The sequence below is a fragment of the Kogia breviceps genome, chromosome 7, assembly GCF_026419965.1.
Source record: "Kogia breviceps isolate mKogBre1 chromosome 7, mKogBre1 haplotype 1, whole genome shotgun sequence".
NCBI lineage: Eukaryota > Metazoa > Chordata > Mammalia > Artiodactyla > Physeteridae > Kogia > Kogia breviceps.
In genome coordinates, this window is record NC_081316.1 from 20,024,331 (window position 1) to 20,042,928 (window position 18,598).

General features: G+C 53.0%; 1 protein-coding gene across 1 annotated transcript in view; it reads right to left on the reverse strand.

Annotated features, from left to right (window-relative positions):
• Positions 1-18,598, reverse strand: part of SHANK2 (SH3 and multiple ankyrin repeat domains 2) — a 469,020-nt gene that overhangs the window by 429,788 nt on the left and 20,634 nt on the right. The window contains exons 3-4 of the mRNA XM_067037810.1: positions 14,275-14,346; positions 12,198-12,306 (exon numbers count right to left, since the gene is read on the reverse strand). Of these exons, the coding sequence (XP_066893911.1) occupies positions 12,198-12,306; positions 14,275-14,346 (181 nt within the window). The remainder of the gene's footprint in view (positions 1-12,197; positions 12,307-14,274; positions 14,347-18,598) is intronic.

Here is an 18,598-nt window from a genome sequence, read left to right on the forward strand (position 1 = left end):
CCACTACCTGCCACCAACGGAACAGCCCTGACCAGCCATCCTCACGGTCCCCCTGACACTGGCTTCGGTGCTCGGATGAGCTGCAGAGCAGACAGTCCCGAATGGGTTCGTGAGGCCGAGATTTGTGGTCAGAAACTGACAGGGAGAAACAGACACAAATCTCTTTTCTGTGAGGGGAGTCTTTGACGATAGGGAACAAAAAGGCACGGAGGCAAGGTGAAGAGACTTCGGTGAAAAGAACAAGGGCCTCGTGTTCCAGATAAACATCTCTGTTACCAAGAGGTGATTTGGCTAGTTTCATAAGAGTTAACGGATCTGGCCTTGTTGGACCCAGATGAGCAGAATTTCCAACAGCACCAGGAAAGCCATGCATGCAGGTTCTTCGTTCCCCTGATAGAATTACGTCAGATAGAATTAGGCCTGTGACGGTAGAACGCACATAGCAACTGCTTGGAGATCCAACAGTTTAAAAGTGGATGGTTCTTCAGACTAGAGATTGCCAAGGGGGAGGGGCTGTGGGGGAAGAAGTATCGGGAGTTTCGGATCAGCAGATGAAAACTATCGCTATTATATAGAGAACGGATGAACCACAAGGTCCTGCTGTAGAGCACGTGGAACAATATTCAACATCCTGTGATAAACCACCATGGAAAAGAATATGAAAATGTATATACATATACAGGTATAACTGAATCACTTTGCCATACAGCAAAAATTAACACAACATTGCAAGTCAACTAGACTTCAATTTTTTAAAAAAGTGGATGGTTCTTGCTCCCAGACACGTATCCTGGGCTTTTGCTGATGTTGACCACGAGGACCATGAGGGGAGTGGACCACGCGGTCCCACCTGTCAATCAGGTTGTGGAGAAGGCATGGGGGAGAAGTTGTGATTTTTGTCCTTCCAATAGCAAAATCAAGGCGGGCAGGCTCTCAGAAGTGGTCTATGGCCGGTGATTTTCTTTCTTTCTTTCTTTCTTTTTAAAGCATTACTATTTTTTAAATTAACTTATTTATTTTTGGCTGCGTTGGGTCTTTGCTGCTGCGCGCGGGCTTTCCCTAGTTGTGGCGAGCGGGGGCTACTCCTCATTGCGGCACGCGGGCTTCTCACTGTGGTGGCTTCTCTTGTCGCGGAGCACGGGCTCTAGGTGCACGGGCCTCAGTAGTTGTGGCTCACGGGCTCTAGAGTGCAGCCTCGGTAGTTGTGGCGCACGGGCTTAGTTGCTCCGCGGCATGTGGGATCTTCCCGGACCAGGGCTCGAACCCGTGTCCCCTGCGTTGGCAGGTGGATTCTTAACCACTGCACCACCAGGGAAGACTCAATAGCCTGTGATTTTCTTACAACTAAAGCCCTGGGCAAAAAAAAACCCCCCCACACACAGACACACAGGTACTAATGTGGTTTGAAGCAGACACATGGGACCTATCAAACCAAGAATTTGGAAAGTATAGGACATTTTGAGTAAGTAAACATTCAAGGCTTGAACAATGAGATCCCACTACACACCTATTAGCATGGATAGAATCCAAAACACTGACTAACCTAACTTCTGGCAAAGATGCAGAGCAACAACAGAGAACTCTCATCATTGCTGGTAGGAAGGCAAAAATGGTACAGCCACTTAGGAAGACAGTCTGGCAGTTTCTTTCAAAACTAAAAAATGTTTTACCATATGATCCAACAACTGTACTCCTTGGTATTCACACAACTGATCTGAAAACTTATGTCTACACCACAACCTACACACAAGTGTCTGCAGCAGTTTTGTTCATATTCACCAAAAGCTGGAAGTAACCAAGAAGCCCTTCAACAGGTGAAGAGATAAACAAAACCAGGACATCCACGCAGCGGATTATTTAGTGATTAAAAAGGAAAGTGCTATCAAGTCATAAAAAAGATACGGCTAAATCTTAAATGCATGTGGTTAAGGGAAAGAAGCCAGTCTGAAAAAGCTACACACTGTATAATCCCAATGATATGATATTCTGGAAAACTTAAAATTATAGAGATGGTAAACAGATCAGTGGTTGCCAGGGGCTCCAGAGAGGGGCAGGATTGAATAGGTAGAAGGCACAGGGGATTTTTTTTTTTTTTAAGTTGCAAAACTATTCTGTATGACACTGTAATAGTGAATATAAGAATTAAATATCTGGCAAAATCATAAACTCTACAGCACAAAGAGTGAAGCTTAATGTATGCAAATTTTAAAATAAAGCTTAAAAGTTCATTTAGGAGATGTGGGATCCCAGGATAGAATGCAGAATGTGACAAAAGAGTCTAATCGTATTAAAAACGTTAGAAACAACCTCACTGGAGGAGGTGAGGGAATAAAGTGCTGACCTATGTTAACTGTGGGAATGAGTAGAGTCTGAAAGACAAAAGGCAAAAAGAACTTCATACAAGCACGGTTCTCTAGTTGATAAAGTTGCTTTCCACTGTGGGGTGCAGGTCAACAATCTGGAAACCACTATACAGGTGCCCTGGAATTGAGCAATGAAATACACAGAAGGCAGAGAGTGGAAGCCAGGCTTCTCACTGTCTACGTGGGAGGTTACAAACAAAGCAAGGAGAGGAGAGAATGATCCTCCTGGCAATGGATTAGGTAGGATTGGGGAGGTCAGTATGAACTCACGTTTAGCTTCATAGAGATTTGGGTGGTGACACACAGAAACCTTTATAGATTGGTACACACGTGTATCTCCTTGTGCTTTTTCCTGAGAAGAGCTCAGGAAGAACTACTCCCCAGTGGCAACGAGCACACCCAGCACCCAGATCTTGGCTTCTAAGACCACCCTTCCAGGGCACCCGGGAGGAACGGCAGATTCTAGGACTGGAGCAGGAAACATACAGAATGAGCCGGAAACACCTTCTGGAGCCAGGAAGCACAAAAATAGTCAAATCGTCATCACCATCATCATCCACATGGGTGGGTATATGTCAAAAGGACACGGGTGGGACTTTCCTGGTGGTCTGGTGGGTAAGACGCCATGCTCCCAATGCAGGGGGAGATCCCTGGTTCGATCCCTGGTCGGGCAGCTGGATCCCACATGCATGCCATAACTGAGAAGGCCACATGCTGCAATGAAGATCCCCCGTGCTGCAACTGAGAGCTGGCGTGGCCAAAATAAATAAATAAACAAATAATAAATAAATAAATTTTTTTTTAAAAAAGAGAAGTAACGAGAGGGTGATGCAAGAGGGAAGAGATATGGGAACATATGTATATGTGTAACTGATTCAGTTTGTTGTAAAGGAAAAACTAACACACTATTGTAAAACAATTAAACTCCAATAAAGATGTTAAAAAAAAAAAAAAAAGAGAAGTAACACATCTATTAAAAAAAAAAAAAAAAAAAAGACACAGTAGCCAAATGAAAGAGCTCCCAATGGCCGAAGCTGGAGCCATTTGAACAACAAAATATGTAAAGTAGTACTGTATTATAACGCAAGGTGTAAATTAAATATCCATGAGTCCACACTGATAAAAATAACTACATAAATAAGTGAATTCTTTCCTCTGCAGAAGAATTCCAAGTAATTTATGGAGCTACACTGCCCTCCAGGAGATGGAACGGAACTGCTCATCTCTAAGTGTGGGCTGGGCTTAGTGACTTCCTTCCGAAGAGGACAGTCCATAAAGGGGAGGAAAGACTTAACTACAGTGGGAAGCCTGACAAGCACACCTCAGCCAGGGGAGCAAGGTCCACATCCCAGTGAGAAGTGTGCCCTTGAGACGGTGTGATGAGAAGGGCATCTGCCTCTGCAGCCTTCCTCCCAAACCTACATACCACCCCCATCTAATCATAACCTAAACTTGAGACAAACCTCAGCAGAGGGACACGCTACAAAACGCCGGACCAGTTCTCCTCAGAACTGCCAAGGTCATCAAAAACAAGGAAAGCCCTAGAAACTGTCAGAACCAAGAGGGGCCTACGGAGACGGGAGGGCTAACTGTCATGAGGGATCCTGGAACAGAAAAAGGACATTCAGTAACTACGAACGAAAGCATGGGTGTGAGTTAATTATAACACATCAATATTGGTTCATTAATCATAACAAACGTACTCTGCTCACGGCGATGGGGAAACATGGGTGTGGGGCGTGGAGGGGGAGACATCCTGTAAATCTAAAACTGCTGTAAAGTGATCATTTAAAGGAGCTGTGAAAAAGAAACAACCCCAAGGCTCATGTTTCAGCTAACGATTTCATGTAAAAATGCTGCTGCTGACTGTCCCCACGTGGCCCCCTGGGGACACCACTTACCCGAGGCTGTGTGTGCCTGACATGGGTCACCTGAGTTCTCGGACTGACATCCTCCTCCCCCTCCGGCCGGCTCTGCCACCATCCCCAAAGCCAAGGCTCAGCCCCGGGGTCCTGTCTCTGCCGCCACAACACCGCCCTTTTCCCTTCTACCTCAAGTTCTTAGTTAAGGCATTGCATATTCCTGGACCACACGCACCTCTATGAGTCACCTATAATCCTTTCTGAAACGTGGCAGATTACAGATAAGAAAAAAGTCGTCAATAATCGAATGCGCCGTTTGGAGCTCTCGCTTAAAAACAGGTCTCTCGGGGCTTCCCTGGTGGCGCAGTGGTTGAGAGTCCGCCTGCCGATGCAGGAGACACGGGTTCGTGCCCTGGTCCGGGAAGATCCCACATGCTGCGGAGCAACTAAGCCCGTGAGCCATGGCCGCTAGGCCTGCGCGTCCGGAGCCTGTGCTCTGCAACGGGAGAGGCCACAACAGTGAGAGGCCCGCATACCGCAAAAAAAAACAAAAAAACAAAAAAACAGGTCTCTCTGTACCAGAAACTGCACCCAACAAGCCAAATGCAGCCAGACGTCTTCGGGGTCATTGGCTCGGCAGCCCTCATGCTAACCCCACTGGCGCTGGGTACTCTGTGCGTATTGGACCCCCTGCGGACTGATATTTACCAGGTCCCGGGGCTGTGTGCCCGAGGTGCTACTCCTGGGGAATTTCACACAGGGACTCGCTCAGGGGCTACGATGCAACTGTAGGATGTGGACCACAGGAGCAGCATGAGGAGACAGCAATCCGGCGTCCGAGAAACCTTCCAGTCGGGCCGCGTGGGGGCTGGGCAGGGGCTCCCCGGGAGCCGGCTGCAGGGGCGTGTGGCAGAAGCAGACACATCTCGGCCTGGATGACAGGCTGCTGGAAGCCAGCGGAGTCGCTGGATCTCAGAAACGAAGCCCCGACTCACCACAGGGGCTCTGCAGAAACGGCCCCGTCAGCGCCTTTTCCATTTCTACTTCTCGCCGACATGCTTCAAGGGCTGAGAGACGTTTCTAGCTTTATTACAGCCCTGCCTTTGTTGGGCCTGGGCTCCTTTCAAGTTTGGGAAGACAGTGCAAAACAGAAGCCCGAAGTTTTGCTCGAGTTGTTAGTTTTACTTCCCTTTCAGGGCTCGAAACACCATGCATCTCGTCCCAGAGGTTCCAGCAGAAACAGGAGCTGAGCGTGGCCCACGAGTCTACTTCTTTCTGCCACTGGCATCGATCCCTGACCAAATTTCCATCAGAAAAGGGACTAGAAGGTCGGAGTAACACGGGCTGCTTTGTTTTCACTGACAGCTCATTCCTCCAGGATTTAAGTATCTTCTGTGCGTCCCCCAGGCCAGAAGTGATGCTTCGCCCCACTCGGGGTCCCGAGCGCAGCCCAGGGGCGCTTGAGAACCACGCGGCAGCCCGAGTGCAGGGACGCAGCTCAGGTGTGAGCATCATAGCACTTCCTGCCCTTAGGAAGGAAGCTGCTTTCAGCTCTCTGCTTGGGACGTGAAGTCTGGTCCTCAGCCAGATTCTGCCGATTACCAGGTGGCTTTTAAGAAAGTCACAGAACTCAGGGTGGAGCCGCTAGGACACAGGCAGAGCCTGGGGCTGGCAGAGCCGCTGAGGACAACAGGGCAGTGTCCGCAACAAGGGGGACGGGGGCGGCTCTTCCCCCCTTGGGCCGGCCTGGCACTGCAGTAGGCAGCTCCATCCAGGAGCTCGGCGACCACAGACCCTCCGTTCCCGGACCCTCTGTGTCCGCCACGGCCTCGGCCACATCCCAGCAGCCACAGCACGGGAGAAGGGAGCCCACAGCCGATCCCGCCTCCCTTCCACCCCGGGTGAGAGCCTGGCAAGCAAGGGCAAGCAAGCCGGCCTCTGCCCCCTCCCTCGAGGCGACCTGGCGCCCGGCCTCCGCTCTCAGAGCCCCCGCTCCTCCAGGGACGCCAGCCTCGCAGACGCCCTGCTTCGTGGGAGCCCGAGGACAGAGGGAGACAGGCCTCCAAGCCCTGTGCACATCATCGGGCCCCAGAAGGTTCTTGTTTAACCTCGGCTGTCACTATTAAGTGCCCCCATCACTTCTCAGGTGACGGGCCTAGGGTGCCAGCGTGTCCGGGACCCAGGGGCTTCCCAGACGGGGACCCTCAGTGTGAAAACCAGAGCTGTGTCCCTAGAAAACTGGGACAAGTTGGTCACACGACCTATCACCTGGGGGCGGCCACCAAGTCGACCCCGTTTTCCACCCTGTTGGTCCACAGCCAGGAGAAAACAACACGTACTGAGTTTCCATTGCGCTACTGACACGAGAGGCACATTCTGGAGATCCCACCGAGCATGAACCGCTCCACACGGGAACACTTCACACGCTACTCACCTAATGCTCACACGTCCCCGCCCTGCGGGGACCGTCACCCTATGGAACAGACAGAGGCGAAAGGGAAGTCGCGTGCTTGTCCCCCAGACGTTAAGGCGCTGGCCTCTCGGTGGAGCCCGTGTTACATCCTCTCCCGGTATTTCCTCCGTTTGTAACTGGGTCACTATACACGAGTTCCCCTTGTCCGGGGAACTGCCCATGACTTCGTTTATGTCCAGGAACGTCCACCCCGTTGTTCGCTTTTCTCATCTCACTTGTTGCCCTCGGTCCCCATCTTCCCTGCCTCTCAACCAGGCCAGTCTGCTTCTCAGCTGGGGATGTGAGTGAAAATTCTCTAGGTGTGGAGAGCGGAGCAGCGATGCTGGACGAGACGCTGACCTGCAGCACAATCTCAGGTCCACACTCCGCTTCCGGTTCGGAACTTGCCGCGTTCACGACGTCCTTTATCCTTTTTGCTTGTGGTAAATATTCTTTGGTCTTAAAGAAAAAACCCACCATGTCTGATGAGTGTCAATTTCGTCCACACAGAAACCTGCACGGAGGTTTAGAGCAACTTTAAGCATAATCGCCAAAATGCACCTCAGGGGGTGGATGGATAAATAAACTGTGGTCCATCCACACGATGGAATGTTCTTTGGAACTAGAAAGAAATGAGGGAGGGAAGGACTGCGAGGTTGGGATTAGCAGATGTAAACTATTATAGACAGGATGCATGGACAACAGGCCCTACCATAGAGCGCAGGGAACTATATCCAACCTCCTGGGATAAACCATCATGGAAAAGAATATAGAAAAAGAAAGTCTCTGTGTATAACTGAATCACTTTGCTGTATCGCAGAGACTGGTACAACACTTTAGATCAACTCTACTTCAATATAAAAAGATGAGCTATCGGGCTTCCCTGGTGGCGCAGTGGTTGAGAGTCCGCCTGCCGATGCAGGAGACACGGGTTCGTGCCCTGGTCCGGGAGGATCCCACATGCCGCGGAGCGGCTGGGCCCGTGAGCGATGGCCGCTGGGCCTGCGCGTCCGGAGCCTGTGCTCAGCAACGGGAGAGGCCACAGCAGTGAGAGGCCCGCATACCGCAAAAAAAAAAATAAAAAAAAAAAAAAAATAAAATAAAAAAAGATGAGCTATCAAACCATGAAAACCAGGGAGGAAACATAAATGCATATTTGTAAGTGAAAGAAGGCAATCTGAGAAGGCCACACACTCTATGATTCCAACCATATGACATTCTGGAAAAAGCCTAACTATGGAGACAGTAAAAAGATCAGTGGCTGCCGGGGGTTAGTGGGAGGGAGAGATAAACAGGCAGAGCACGGAGAATTTTCAGGGCAGGAAAACTAGGCTGCATGATGGTGGCTATATGTCCTTATACATTTGTCTACAAAACCCACGGAACGTACAACGCTGAGTGAACACTAATGTAAAAGCGGACTCGATTTCACTTTCTGACTTACTTCACTCTGTACGACAGTCTCTAGGTCGGAAAAACAAATATCATACATGAACGCATATTTGTGGAATCTAGAAAAATGGGACAGATGAACCGGCTTGCAGGGAAGAAATAGAGACACAGATGTAGAGAACAAACGTATGGACACCAAGGGGGGAAGGGAAGTGAACTGGGAGATTGGGATTGACATCTATACACTAATATGTTATAAAACAGATACATAATGAGAACCTGCTGTAGAGCACAGGGAACTCTGCTTCACTTCGCTGTACAGTAGAAACTAACACAACACTGTAAAACAGCTCTACCCCAACTGAAACAAAAAAGTGGACTTGAGTTAATAATAATGTGTCAATATAGGTTCATCAGGGTAAACATGGCCACGCTTATGCAAGATGTCAGCAGCGGGGGAGCCTGGGGGTGGCTGGTTATACGGGACCCCCTACTCTTGCCATTTAATTTTCTGTAAACCTAAAACTACTCTAAAAAATAAAGTCTGGGGCTTCCCTGGTGGCGCAGTGGTTGGGAGTCCACCTGCCGATGCAGGGGACGTGGGTTCGTGCCCCGGTCTGGGAGGATCCCGCGTGCCGCGGAGCGGCTGGGCCCATGAGCCGTGGCCGCTGGGCCTGCGCGTCCGGAGCCTGTGCTCTGCAACAGGAGAGGCCACAACAGTGAGGCTCGCGTACCAAAAAATAATAATAATAATAAAAATAAAAAAATAAAGCCTGATTTCACAACTATGGGAGTGGGGTGAGGGGAGGGAAAGTTCTGCCTTACAGAGACTAGTAGCTATAAGACATAAGACTGATGTAGAAAGTTACCAACAGCCACCATGTGAGAGATGGTCAATAATTCTGCTGTAAATGTTACAACTGAAAATAAATAATAATTTATAATGGATCTGCCCAGACCACCCCCCTCCCCCTCCCCCCAGGAAAAGAATCCAACCCAAACCTTCTGATTACTGTTAATTATTGGCTGAGATCCGGGAAAGTCCTGTAAAAGAACTGTCTGCCTGGGAGGCGGGTGTCCTGCTCCTGATTCCCAGTCGGATGGGGTCGGAGCCTGGTCTCAGCCTTCGCTGGAACACCCGCCCTTAATTCTGTGCTTTGTCAGGGGCCAGTTTACATGGATTTCAGGGGAGAACAGGTTTCTGTTTCTTTCCTCAGAGTTGGTTCTCCCTGATCGGTGAGCCCAGAGGCTGTGGCCACGGGGACAGGTCAGGAAATCCCGGTGCTCATTTCACCCCCACGCCCCCTTCTGCACAGCTCGCTGCTCCCGGGTCGAGCCTATCCCAGTTCTGAGGAGAGTGGATAACACGCCGCCTCCGTCTTGCTCCTTCCCGGTCCCCATGGCTCCACCGCGTCCGCTCTCACGATGACGTCATCCATCACCACCAGGACGGCGTTTCTAACTACACGCGGGGCCGGGAGAGATGACCGCTGACCCCCGTTTGGAAATAATCTAGGGTCTGTGCTGATGTGTTTTTAGAAGCTCAGTTAGGGTCGGCTCTGGAATAACAGTCGATCCGAACTCTTGGAATCCAGCGACACCACCGCCAGTGAAGCAGGCCTGCTTCATGATGGGGAGGGGCAGGTAGCAGGAGGGGCGGAGTCCAGCCCGGGGAATCAAGGGGAAACAGCCACGGATGCGGCCAGGCCAGCGGGAGCCCAGGCCACAAGCTGCCCGAGGAGAGAAGCCAGGTCAGGGACCACAGACCCCAGGCCTCGCTCAGGTCTGCCGCTGTCCCTGAAGGCTCAAGTTCACGCTCAGGAATTCACAGGCCCATGTGCGTGCGATCTGAGCCTAAGTGCTGGGAGCTACATTGCAGTGATGGACGGTACCCACTCACCCCCGCCCAACGAGTCGGGAGCCAGCCTAGGTGACAAGGCACAGAGGAGCCATCCGCTGACCACAGGGCCAGAACCAGCACGTGCTCACCGTGTGCCCAGCCCGCCCTGGTGCTCAGACCCTCTGCTCGGCTACACACCCCCACACACAAGGAAGCAGAACCCCTGCTGCTGGCCCCATACCTGCTTCCCCCGCAGACAGAACATCCAACCCTGCAGCTGCCCCGCTCCCCGTCCAGACTCTCTGCAGAGGCCTGTGCCCCCTGACCCACCACCTGCTACAGGCCCTCCTCCCCACCCCTGGGCTCTTGCCCCACCACTCCTGACCTTAGAAGGTCAGCCTCGTGCAGGCAGGGCAGGGCCCACCTCTGCCTCGAGCTCCATCCACCCATCAGGACGCCTGGGAGCCCCCCTGTCCACGTCACCCCGCCCCGGCTCCCGGCGCACAGACCCCCAGCTTCCTGCCTCACCAAGCGTCTGCCTGGGCTGGTACCCTTCTCACCTTCAGCCAGGGCTCTGCGCTCGTCCCCCCTCCAGGCCTGTGCTCTCCTGTCCCCATCCAAGCATGTCCTGTCCCCTGGCATCTCGGGCATTGAAGCTGTGTCACCGATAAGCCAGCAGCCCTGTTCTCACGTTGCTCGGTTACATTTAGGAGACAGGAGTCGACCGTGATTACAGCACGGCCACCCGTATGTGGATGGGCATGTGCACGGCTGGAGAAGCCCAGGTGCGGGTCCTGCCCCAGCTTTAGAGTCCCCACAAGTGACGGGAAAGCTCCCTTCTTCAGCTGGCGCACCTGTTGTGGGTTCAGCAACCGTGAGGTGGGACACACGCACGTGATACTGACACAGGGAGGACCAGCCCAACCCACAAGGAGAGGGGAGGGAGGCCCTGCTCGCCGAGTCCAAGATAAACGCTCTCTGCTCAGCTTCGCCCGCTTGCCGGGATGAACGCTCCCAGTTGCCATGGAGACCCTCACCTGAGCCACTCTCGGCTCTCACAACAGCCTCACCTCAGCTGGCCGAGTTCACGTGTCCCCCGGGCACAGGGCTCTCGCCTGGGGTGATGGGGCCTCCCCCGCCCCCAGGGGACACTGTGCAATGTCTGGGGGCATCTTTGGCGGCCACAACTTGGGCGTGTTACTGGCATTTGTGGGCGAAGGTCAGGGATGCCGTACACATCCTACAGCGCACAGGACAGCCCCCAGCATAAAGGACTGTCCAGTCCCGCGACGGAACATCACTCCGCCAGGAAAAAAGAAAGAAGTCCCGCCATTTGCAAGAACGCGGATGGACCCTGAGGGCATCACGCCATGTGAAATAAGTCAGACGGAGAAAGACAAGTCTGTATGATCTCGCTTACATGCGGAATCTAAAACAACTGAACCCAGAGACACAGACTGGTGGTCACCAGAGGTAGGAGGTGGGGTGGGTGGAATGGGTGGCGGGGTTCAAAAGGCCCAAGGCTCCAGTTTTGAGATAAGTAAGTCCTGGGCATGTTGTGTACAGCATGGCGACTGAGGTGGATAACACTGTGTGTTGTATATTTAAAAGTGGCTGAGAGAGTAGATGCTAAAAGTTCTCATCATAAAAAGAAAATGTGTAACTATGAGTGGTGATGGATGTTCACGAAATGTATTGTGGTGATCATTTCCCAGTGTATCCATATACCAAATCGTTACGTTGTACGCCGAAAATTAATACAACGTTTTGCGTCAATTGTGTTTCCATAAAACTGGAAACAGAAAGAGAAGAGATTAAACAAAGTTAATGCCCATTTGGAACCGGTAAGAAACAGAAAGGATCATCCGGCCTCAAGGTCAGCGGGGCGGAGGATGAGAGCCCGGTACCGTTTTACCCCACGCGCACGATCTGAGGTCCCACGCGTAGGGACTCGGTTTCCCGCAGGGGGAGCGATAGGCGCGTGCGGGTGCGGGTGCGTCTCCCAGGGCTGGCATGAGACGGCTCCTCCGTGTCGTCGTTCATCCATTCACTCATTCTCTCCTTCAACTCAGGTACGTACTGGGCACCTACCACTTGCCAGGCACCTCCCGGATGCTGGCGATTCCACGCAGCTAACACGGGCTCCCGGAGGAGGGAGAACACACTTTTAAAACCAAGTAAAGCGTGATGCTCGCCTATGAACGTGTAATCCGAACGACAGAATCACCTTTCCTCCCCGAACCCACGTTCCAGCGGGGTTTCCTCAAGTCCCTCCAACCAGCCCCTACCTCCGGTCTCCAGGTCATGGAAATTCGGATCCAGGCCTCGTTCCAGCATCTTGACGATCTTCTCCACCGAACGATGCTGGATGTAATCCATGCATTTTTTCAGGTTGGTCTAAAGAGAAAAGCAAAATTGGCCTTACAGAGAAACGTCTCTTCAGGCCACGGGAAGGCTCCTTGCGGGGTGCAGCCTGGCTGGCCGCCTTTGCAGGGAGGAGAGCTGCCCCCTGACGGGGCCCCGCTGCAGTCCCCAGGCTCACCAGGCAGCATCCTTCTGCATCTGGAACCCCGGGGCCAAGCCCGGAGCCCAGCACATGGCAAACGCACTTGGCCGGTCCTGGAGGAATGTTCTAGAAATCCCCCACCGATCTCTGTGCTTGCTGAGAGTCACAGGATGTTCCTTCGCTTTCAAAAGGGTGAGCCACCTGGCCCACTTTTGAAAAACTACACTTTCCAGGGTGCACTCCAGGTCTTCTGACTCCATCCTCTTTTGAGCAAGGCCCGAAGATTGGTATTTGTGTTTCCTAATCTCTAAAGCGGTGGCTGCTATGGAGAGAAGGGCACTGCCCACTCAGCTTAACCCACTTGTGGGTAATCCCGTGACCTGCAGGTGGGTACGGGGATGCTTGGGTCACCGAGCGATTCAATGTGAGGGGGTCAGTCGCTCCTCGTGAGATCAAAATGACCGGGGGCTCAACCCTGGCCAGGTTGCCCAGTCTCATTTGCAAGGAAAATAATGATTTTCCGTCCATCTAGCAGATAGCCTGGGCTATTTGATGGTAATCACAGTGTCAGAGACGCCTCTGTCAGATGCATCTAATGCTCTCACTGGCCCAGTTCTCCACCCGCACTCCACACCCCTCCCCAGTCACCCTGAAACCAACCCCTGGAGCCTTCAGCCCGCGGATCTCCACCTGGATGCTTTCCGTACATTCTGGGACTAAACATTAACAAATGCTCAAGGACACAGGATACACTGGGTTTCACTGAACACCTTCATTGCTATTTACTAATCGACATTATTTTAAATGCACAAACACATTTTCATGTACACATCAGAGAGTAATCAAAAAAACCCGAAGTGCCCAGACTTGGGAGTCTAAATACCCCTGTGTGGGCAGATTCCAGGGCCGGGCAGGGAGAGTGCCTGAAAGCCGTCAGTACTCAAAGGATGGTGGGGACAACGCCAGAGGGGGGAGAGCCAGGCAGAAGGGCCACCGGCCACATCCGGACGATCTGAGCACAAGAATAAATCGTGAGGATGGCATGTTATAACCCACTGAACACAATGAAAATGCACACGTCCATCCTGATGTGAATGGGGGGATGAAACAAAAACAAGGGGACCCCAGAGGTTGGGGACCCTCTCTGTGGACCCACGGCCGCAGGTGAGCTCACCTGGGCAGGTCAGGGCTTGGCTTAGGTAAGCTGTCCGGGCACCGTCCTGACTCTGGCTCTCCCTGTGCTCTGCAGGGAACGCTCCAGGCTCTCTGGGGAGGGGCGGGACCTGGAGGAGGGCACCTGAGAGCATCCTTGGGTATCACCCATCTTCCTCCGTGCTGAGCGAGGTGCCCACCGCACGCTCCAGCTCCTGCACGCCCTGGACAGGCACAGCATCCCTGACGGAGCGCAGGTGTGCCTGGAACACGGCCCACAGCTCTTTCCTTAACTCTCTCCTTCTCCCCTGCTTCCCTTGTGCGTCTTACCTCCATGCAGTTTATGTAAACAGCACCTTAATCACGAGTGGCAGCAGCAGACACCTACTTCAGTGGTGCCCCCTATTTCGGCAGCGAAGGCTCAGAGGGAACGGCCACCCCTCTTCCCAGAAACATCCGGGAGGAGGTGAGTAGAAAGTAGGGCCCCGATCTCCACTCTCAGGGATATTATTTCCCACGTGCGCAGGCATCGACTGCGCTTGCATCCCGCGGGAGGGGCCGATGGTGGTATCTAACAGGGCTCTGATCAGCCCCAGCACCTCACGGGAAGAAGAACCCTCCGCCCAAGAGCTCCCCTGCTCTCTGAGATGATGACACAGAAATGAACACCAAGGGTCGACACACAACCAGTCCTTTTGCTTTTTTACCTTCGTGTGCAGCTTGGCCAACTGCTTCTCATCCAGATTGGATTGTCTATACACCCGCTTCTTGTAGCGAAACTGGCACAGACACACAAACAGGAAAAAAAAAAGAAAACCACGTAAATATTTCACGCAGCCGTTCAGAGGAAAGCCCCGCCTTGTCCGTGGGTAGTTCACCCAGGGCGGGGGCTCCCTGGCAAACCCTTTTGTGTCCGATAAACTACTCGTGTTCGCACCACAGAGCCTACGACAGCGTGAGGGTAACTCCTGCGGAGATGCTGCTGCCGTTTTGGCTGGAAAGTCACAAAAAGAAATGAGAGCAACCCAGAGGGACGAGCCTGACGTGCTCTGCTCTCCTCTGCATCGTCAGCACGGCACCAAATCAGGACCCGCTTCTCACGTGGGCTCTGTCTTCGACATCGTCAACCTTTACTATATACACTTTAAAGCCCCAGCCTGGCAAAGCCACCTGTCCTCAGCCCACAACCTGCGCCTGGGACTCTGGGGCTCAGGCTCACCCCTTCAAACGGCAGCACCTCCTCTGACCTGGCAGGGACGTCCTGGAAACAGAGGGGCTTGCTGAGCAAGTGTACCTTGCTCAGGTAGAGTGACGGCGCCCAGGAGGGTGCACTGGGGCCACAGGCTGCTTCCGGATCCCCAGCGCCTTTCACCCGATGCCCTGTTCCTTCTGCTGGGTGCCCTGGCTGCCTCTGTAGCAGATGCACTGCGGCATCTACAGCCTTCTGTTTGGGAAGGAGGCTGGCAGCTTGGGAGTCACTGGGACTCGGCTGAGACACAGCTCCAACTCCAGCCCCACCACTGCCCTAGTGTCACGGAAAGTGGGGTCCGGCTGCTCGCCGCTCAAAAGCCAATAAAGAGGCCAGGTTGGTGGAAAGGAGAGTTTGGCTTTATCTTGGAGGCTGGCAGCCTGGTGGCAAGGGAGGGTGGACTCCCGTCCAAAGGCCGACTCCCCGCCACGGACAGTCAGTGGGCAAGAGCTTTTATAGACAGAGGGAGGGGGCTACATGCAGACACAGCACGGTCAGCTCTGGCAGTCATCTTGAAATTGGTCATCGGTGGTCTGACCAGAGGCATCTTGATGGTTGGAGGTCCCGTTAGTCTTGGTTCCAGGGTTGGTTTGTTTCCATTTCTTTGAGGCCAATTCTCGGAATTGTGGCAGCTTATGTCATGGCCACGGTCTGGTCACCATGCAGTTAACTGCTTTTACCTGGTAGGGGTTTCGGTCTCCATCAGACGGCTCACAGGATACGGCTCAGAATATGATCTCTAGCCCTTGAGGAGGAACTAAAGGTCCTTGACTTTGCTTAATGACTCAACTATTATTATTGGGTCTCCTTTGACTGTTTTCCTTTGTTTCTGCATTTTCTCACTTCTCTGATTAAACATATTCTTTGATTAAAGTCTTTCCACAGACCAAAGGCAGGCAGAGGACATGGCGGGGAGGGAAGAGGTCCACGGGGTCTCGCTCCGTTTCACTAGCAGCGAGTCACCGGGCTGGACACCCGCCCCGCCTCAGACTCCGTTTCCTTGTCTGTCACAGGAGGACCACAACACGGAGCTCCCAGGGTGCCCCGAGGATTGAATGTGAGCTTCCTGGCACAGAACCGGTGCTGGGCAAACACGGTCTTATCCTTCCCTCCCCAACTTCCCTGGATTCCCTCCCACTCCGAGGAGTTTAAACAAGCACAGGTGTGACACAAAAGGTGCAGAGCAGGGGGTGACCTAATCCTGAAAGTCTGATCCCAGGTGAAGTTTCCAGAGTGACCACCTTATCATCTCCTCCCCTCCGCTCCAAACAAAATAGCAATCCCGCAGCAGACAAAATTCCTCGGTGCCACAGACCAAAACTTGATTTTTTTTTTTTTTAGGTACCAAAATAAACCAGTGAAATCAGAAAGTCCCGTGAAACGCAGGCTGCACCCAGTTCCTGGATCACGTGCACCGTCGCAAACGGTAAGTGTCCGCCTTCTTGAACTGACCCGGCAGGAGGAGACGCAGGCTGTTTTAGGAAGCTAGCCCTCAGGTTCTAGATTCAACCAGCGCAGCACATTCCGGGCACGGCCGTGAAACTCCCTATTGCTTATTATCTTCATCCATCCCGGCTCTGAGGCTCCAGAAGCCACTGAGAGTGCCGTGAGGGGATGCAACAAAGTCAGCTAACTTGACGGACCTGTAGGGGTTCAAGTCAACGGGTGCTTTTTCAGTTATGGAAAGAAATACGCTAGGGTCGATAAGGTCTCTTGGCAGGAGGGTAAAAGCACATGGAGGAGGACGTCTAGTTCCACGGTCATAAATGTTTACAGCTTGCGGCTAGTGGGACGCAGGCTCAGAAACGCACACGCTTTTCTTGCTCTTTTCTCCGGGTTTCATACGTAGCCAGCTGTGTTTTACTGCCACGATCCAAGGCAAAGAGCCGAGATCCAGGCCGCCCCTGGTGTGCCCACCTCCAGGCCCGGCTCAGCCCCACACAGCAGACCACCTGGCAGGATGGTGGTCCAAGGAGATGCACGAACATACATGTAAATGACTCCTTCACGGCGACGGGAGCTGATGGCAGGAGCAGGTGCAGCGCAGCCAGCGGCGCAGGCGCTCGCCCGTCCCCAGGCCTTACGCTGAGATCACTGTTCCGAGGAACAGCTCGCCCCAGCCTCACAGCCACCGAGAAGATGGTAGTAATGTTCCCCCGATTTCAGAGCTGGCAATCTGAGGCTCAGAGAGGCTGTGGGGTGGCATGTAGCGCCCCACAGCGACCAGGACTGGACCAAGTCCCCCTGATGTCACAGGCCACCCTTCCACACGGGGCAACGAATGCTCACGTGCTGGCCTCTCAGCCTCGGCTACCACGAGTCCCTGGATGGGACAGCGGAAGGACAGGCGTGCCGGCTGCCCTGAAAGCCAGGACACAGCCCTGCCCGGGTCCCACCGGGCTCTCCCAGGCCTCCTCGCGTTCGGTCCTCGGGGGCTGGGGGACGGGCCCGTGTCGCCTCCTCCGAGATGCTTTCCCATCAAGGGTAGGCTCCGGACTTTCTGTTCTCGCCCTGTTCTACTGCCTTTATAGAAATTATCAGCCCCCAAATGAGCTGTTTGTTTACTGTTCCTGGCCTGTCGTCCCCTACAGGAGTGTAAGCTCCAGCAGACCAGAACTTTGACTGTCCCGTGCACGTGGGCCACGCCAAGAGAGGGGCTGGTGGTGAGTCGGCCCCCGACAAGGGGTTTTTCAACGGACACCCAGTTCACAGGTGAGCAAACTGAGGCCAGAACAGGGAACCACTTGATTCCCTAGGGGCATCCCAGCTTTTCTGGACGGAAACCCTTCTCCCCGGTCCAACACATGGTGGGGATCTCAGAACCTCGGCTTCAAAGTCACTGCCAGACCTGGGAATGTGCAGATGAGGTGCTGCCGTGGTCCAGGATGTCTCTGACTTCAGACCAACCCCCTTCGAGGGCCCAGATGCCACCCTCACAGGTTCTCACTGTTGACTAAGCTGAAACGAATACGATCACTTGATAATAAGAGCGACGTGTGGGGTCACAGTAGAAACGACCACATTTCCACCGACTTGTGTCGCTGTCTTAATAATTGCGGGTCGGGGAAGGAGGGATAAACTGGGAGGTTGGGATTGACATATACACACAACTATATATAAAACAGACAACCAGCAAGGACCTACTACTGCACAGCACAGGGAACTCTACGCGATATTTTGTAATGATCTACATGGGAAACGAACCTGAAAAAGAGTGACTGCATATGTAGATGGATAACTGAGTCACTTTGCTGTGCACCTGAAACCGGCGCAACATTGTAAATCAACTGCGCGCCGATGAAAATTTTTTATTCGTTTTTATTGGAGTAGAGTTGCTTAAAAATTAATTTTAAAATACACCATGTGAGGGCTTCCCTGGTGGCGCAGTGGTTGAGAGTCCGCCTGCCGACGCAGGGGACGCGGGTTCGTGTCCCGGTCCGGGAGGATCCCACATGCCGCGGAGCGGCTGGGCCCGTGAGCCATGGCCGCTGAGCCTGCACGTCCGGAGCCTGCGCTCCAGAACGGGAGAGGCCACAACTGTGAGAGGCCCGCGTACCGCAAATAAATAAATAAATAAATAAATAAAAAATAAATAAATAAATAAAATAAAATAAAATAAAATATACCATGTGGAATTACCATATGTAAACTCAGGGTGCAGCAAGCCCGGGCTCCCCAGGGCAGAGCCGGGGGACACACTTCCTATGGATGTAAGGCTGCCGGGTGTGTGCACCCACCACTTCCCGAGGCAGCCCAAGAGCACGTGACTGGCCACAGCGGCT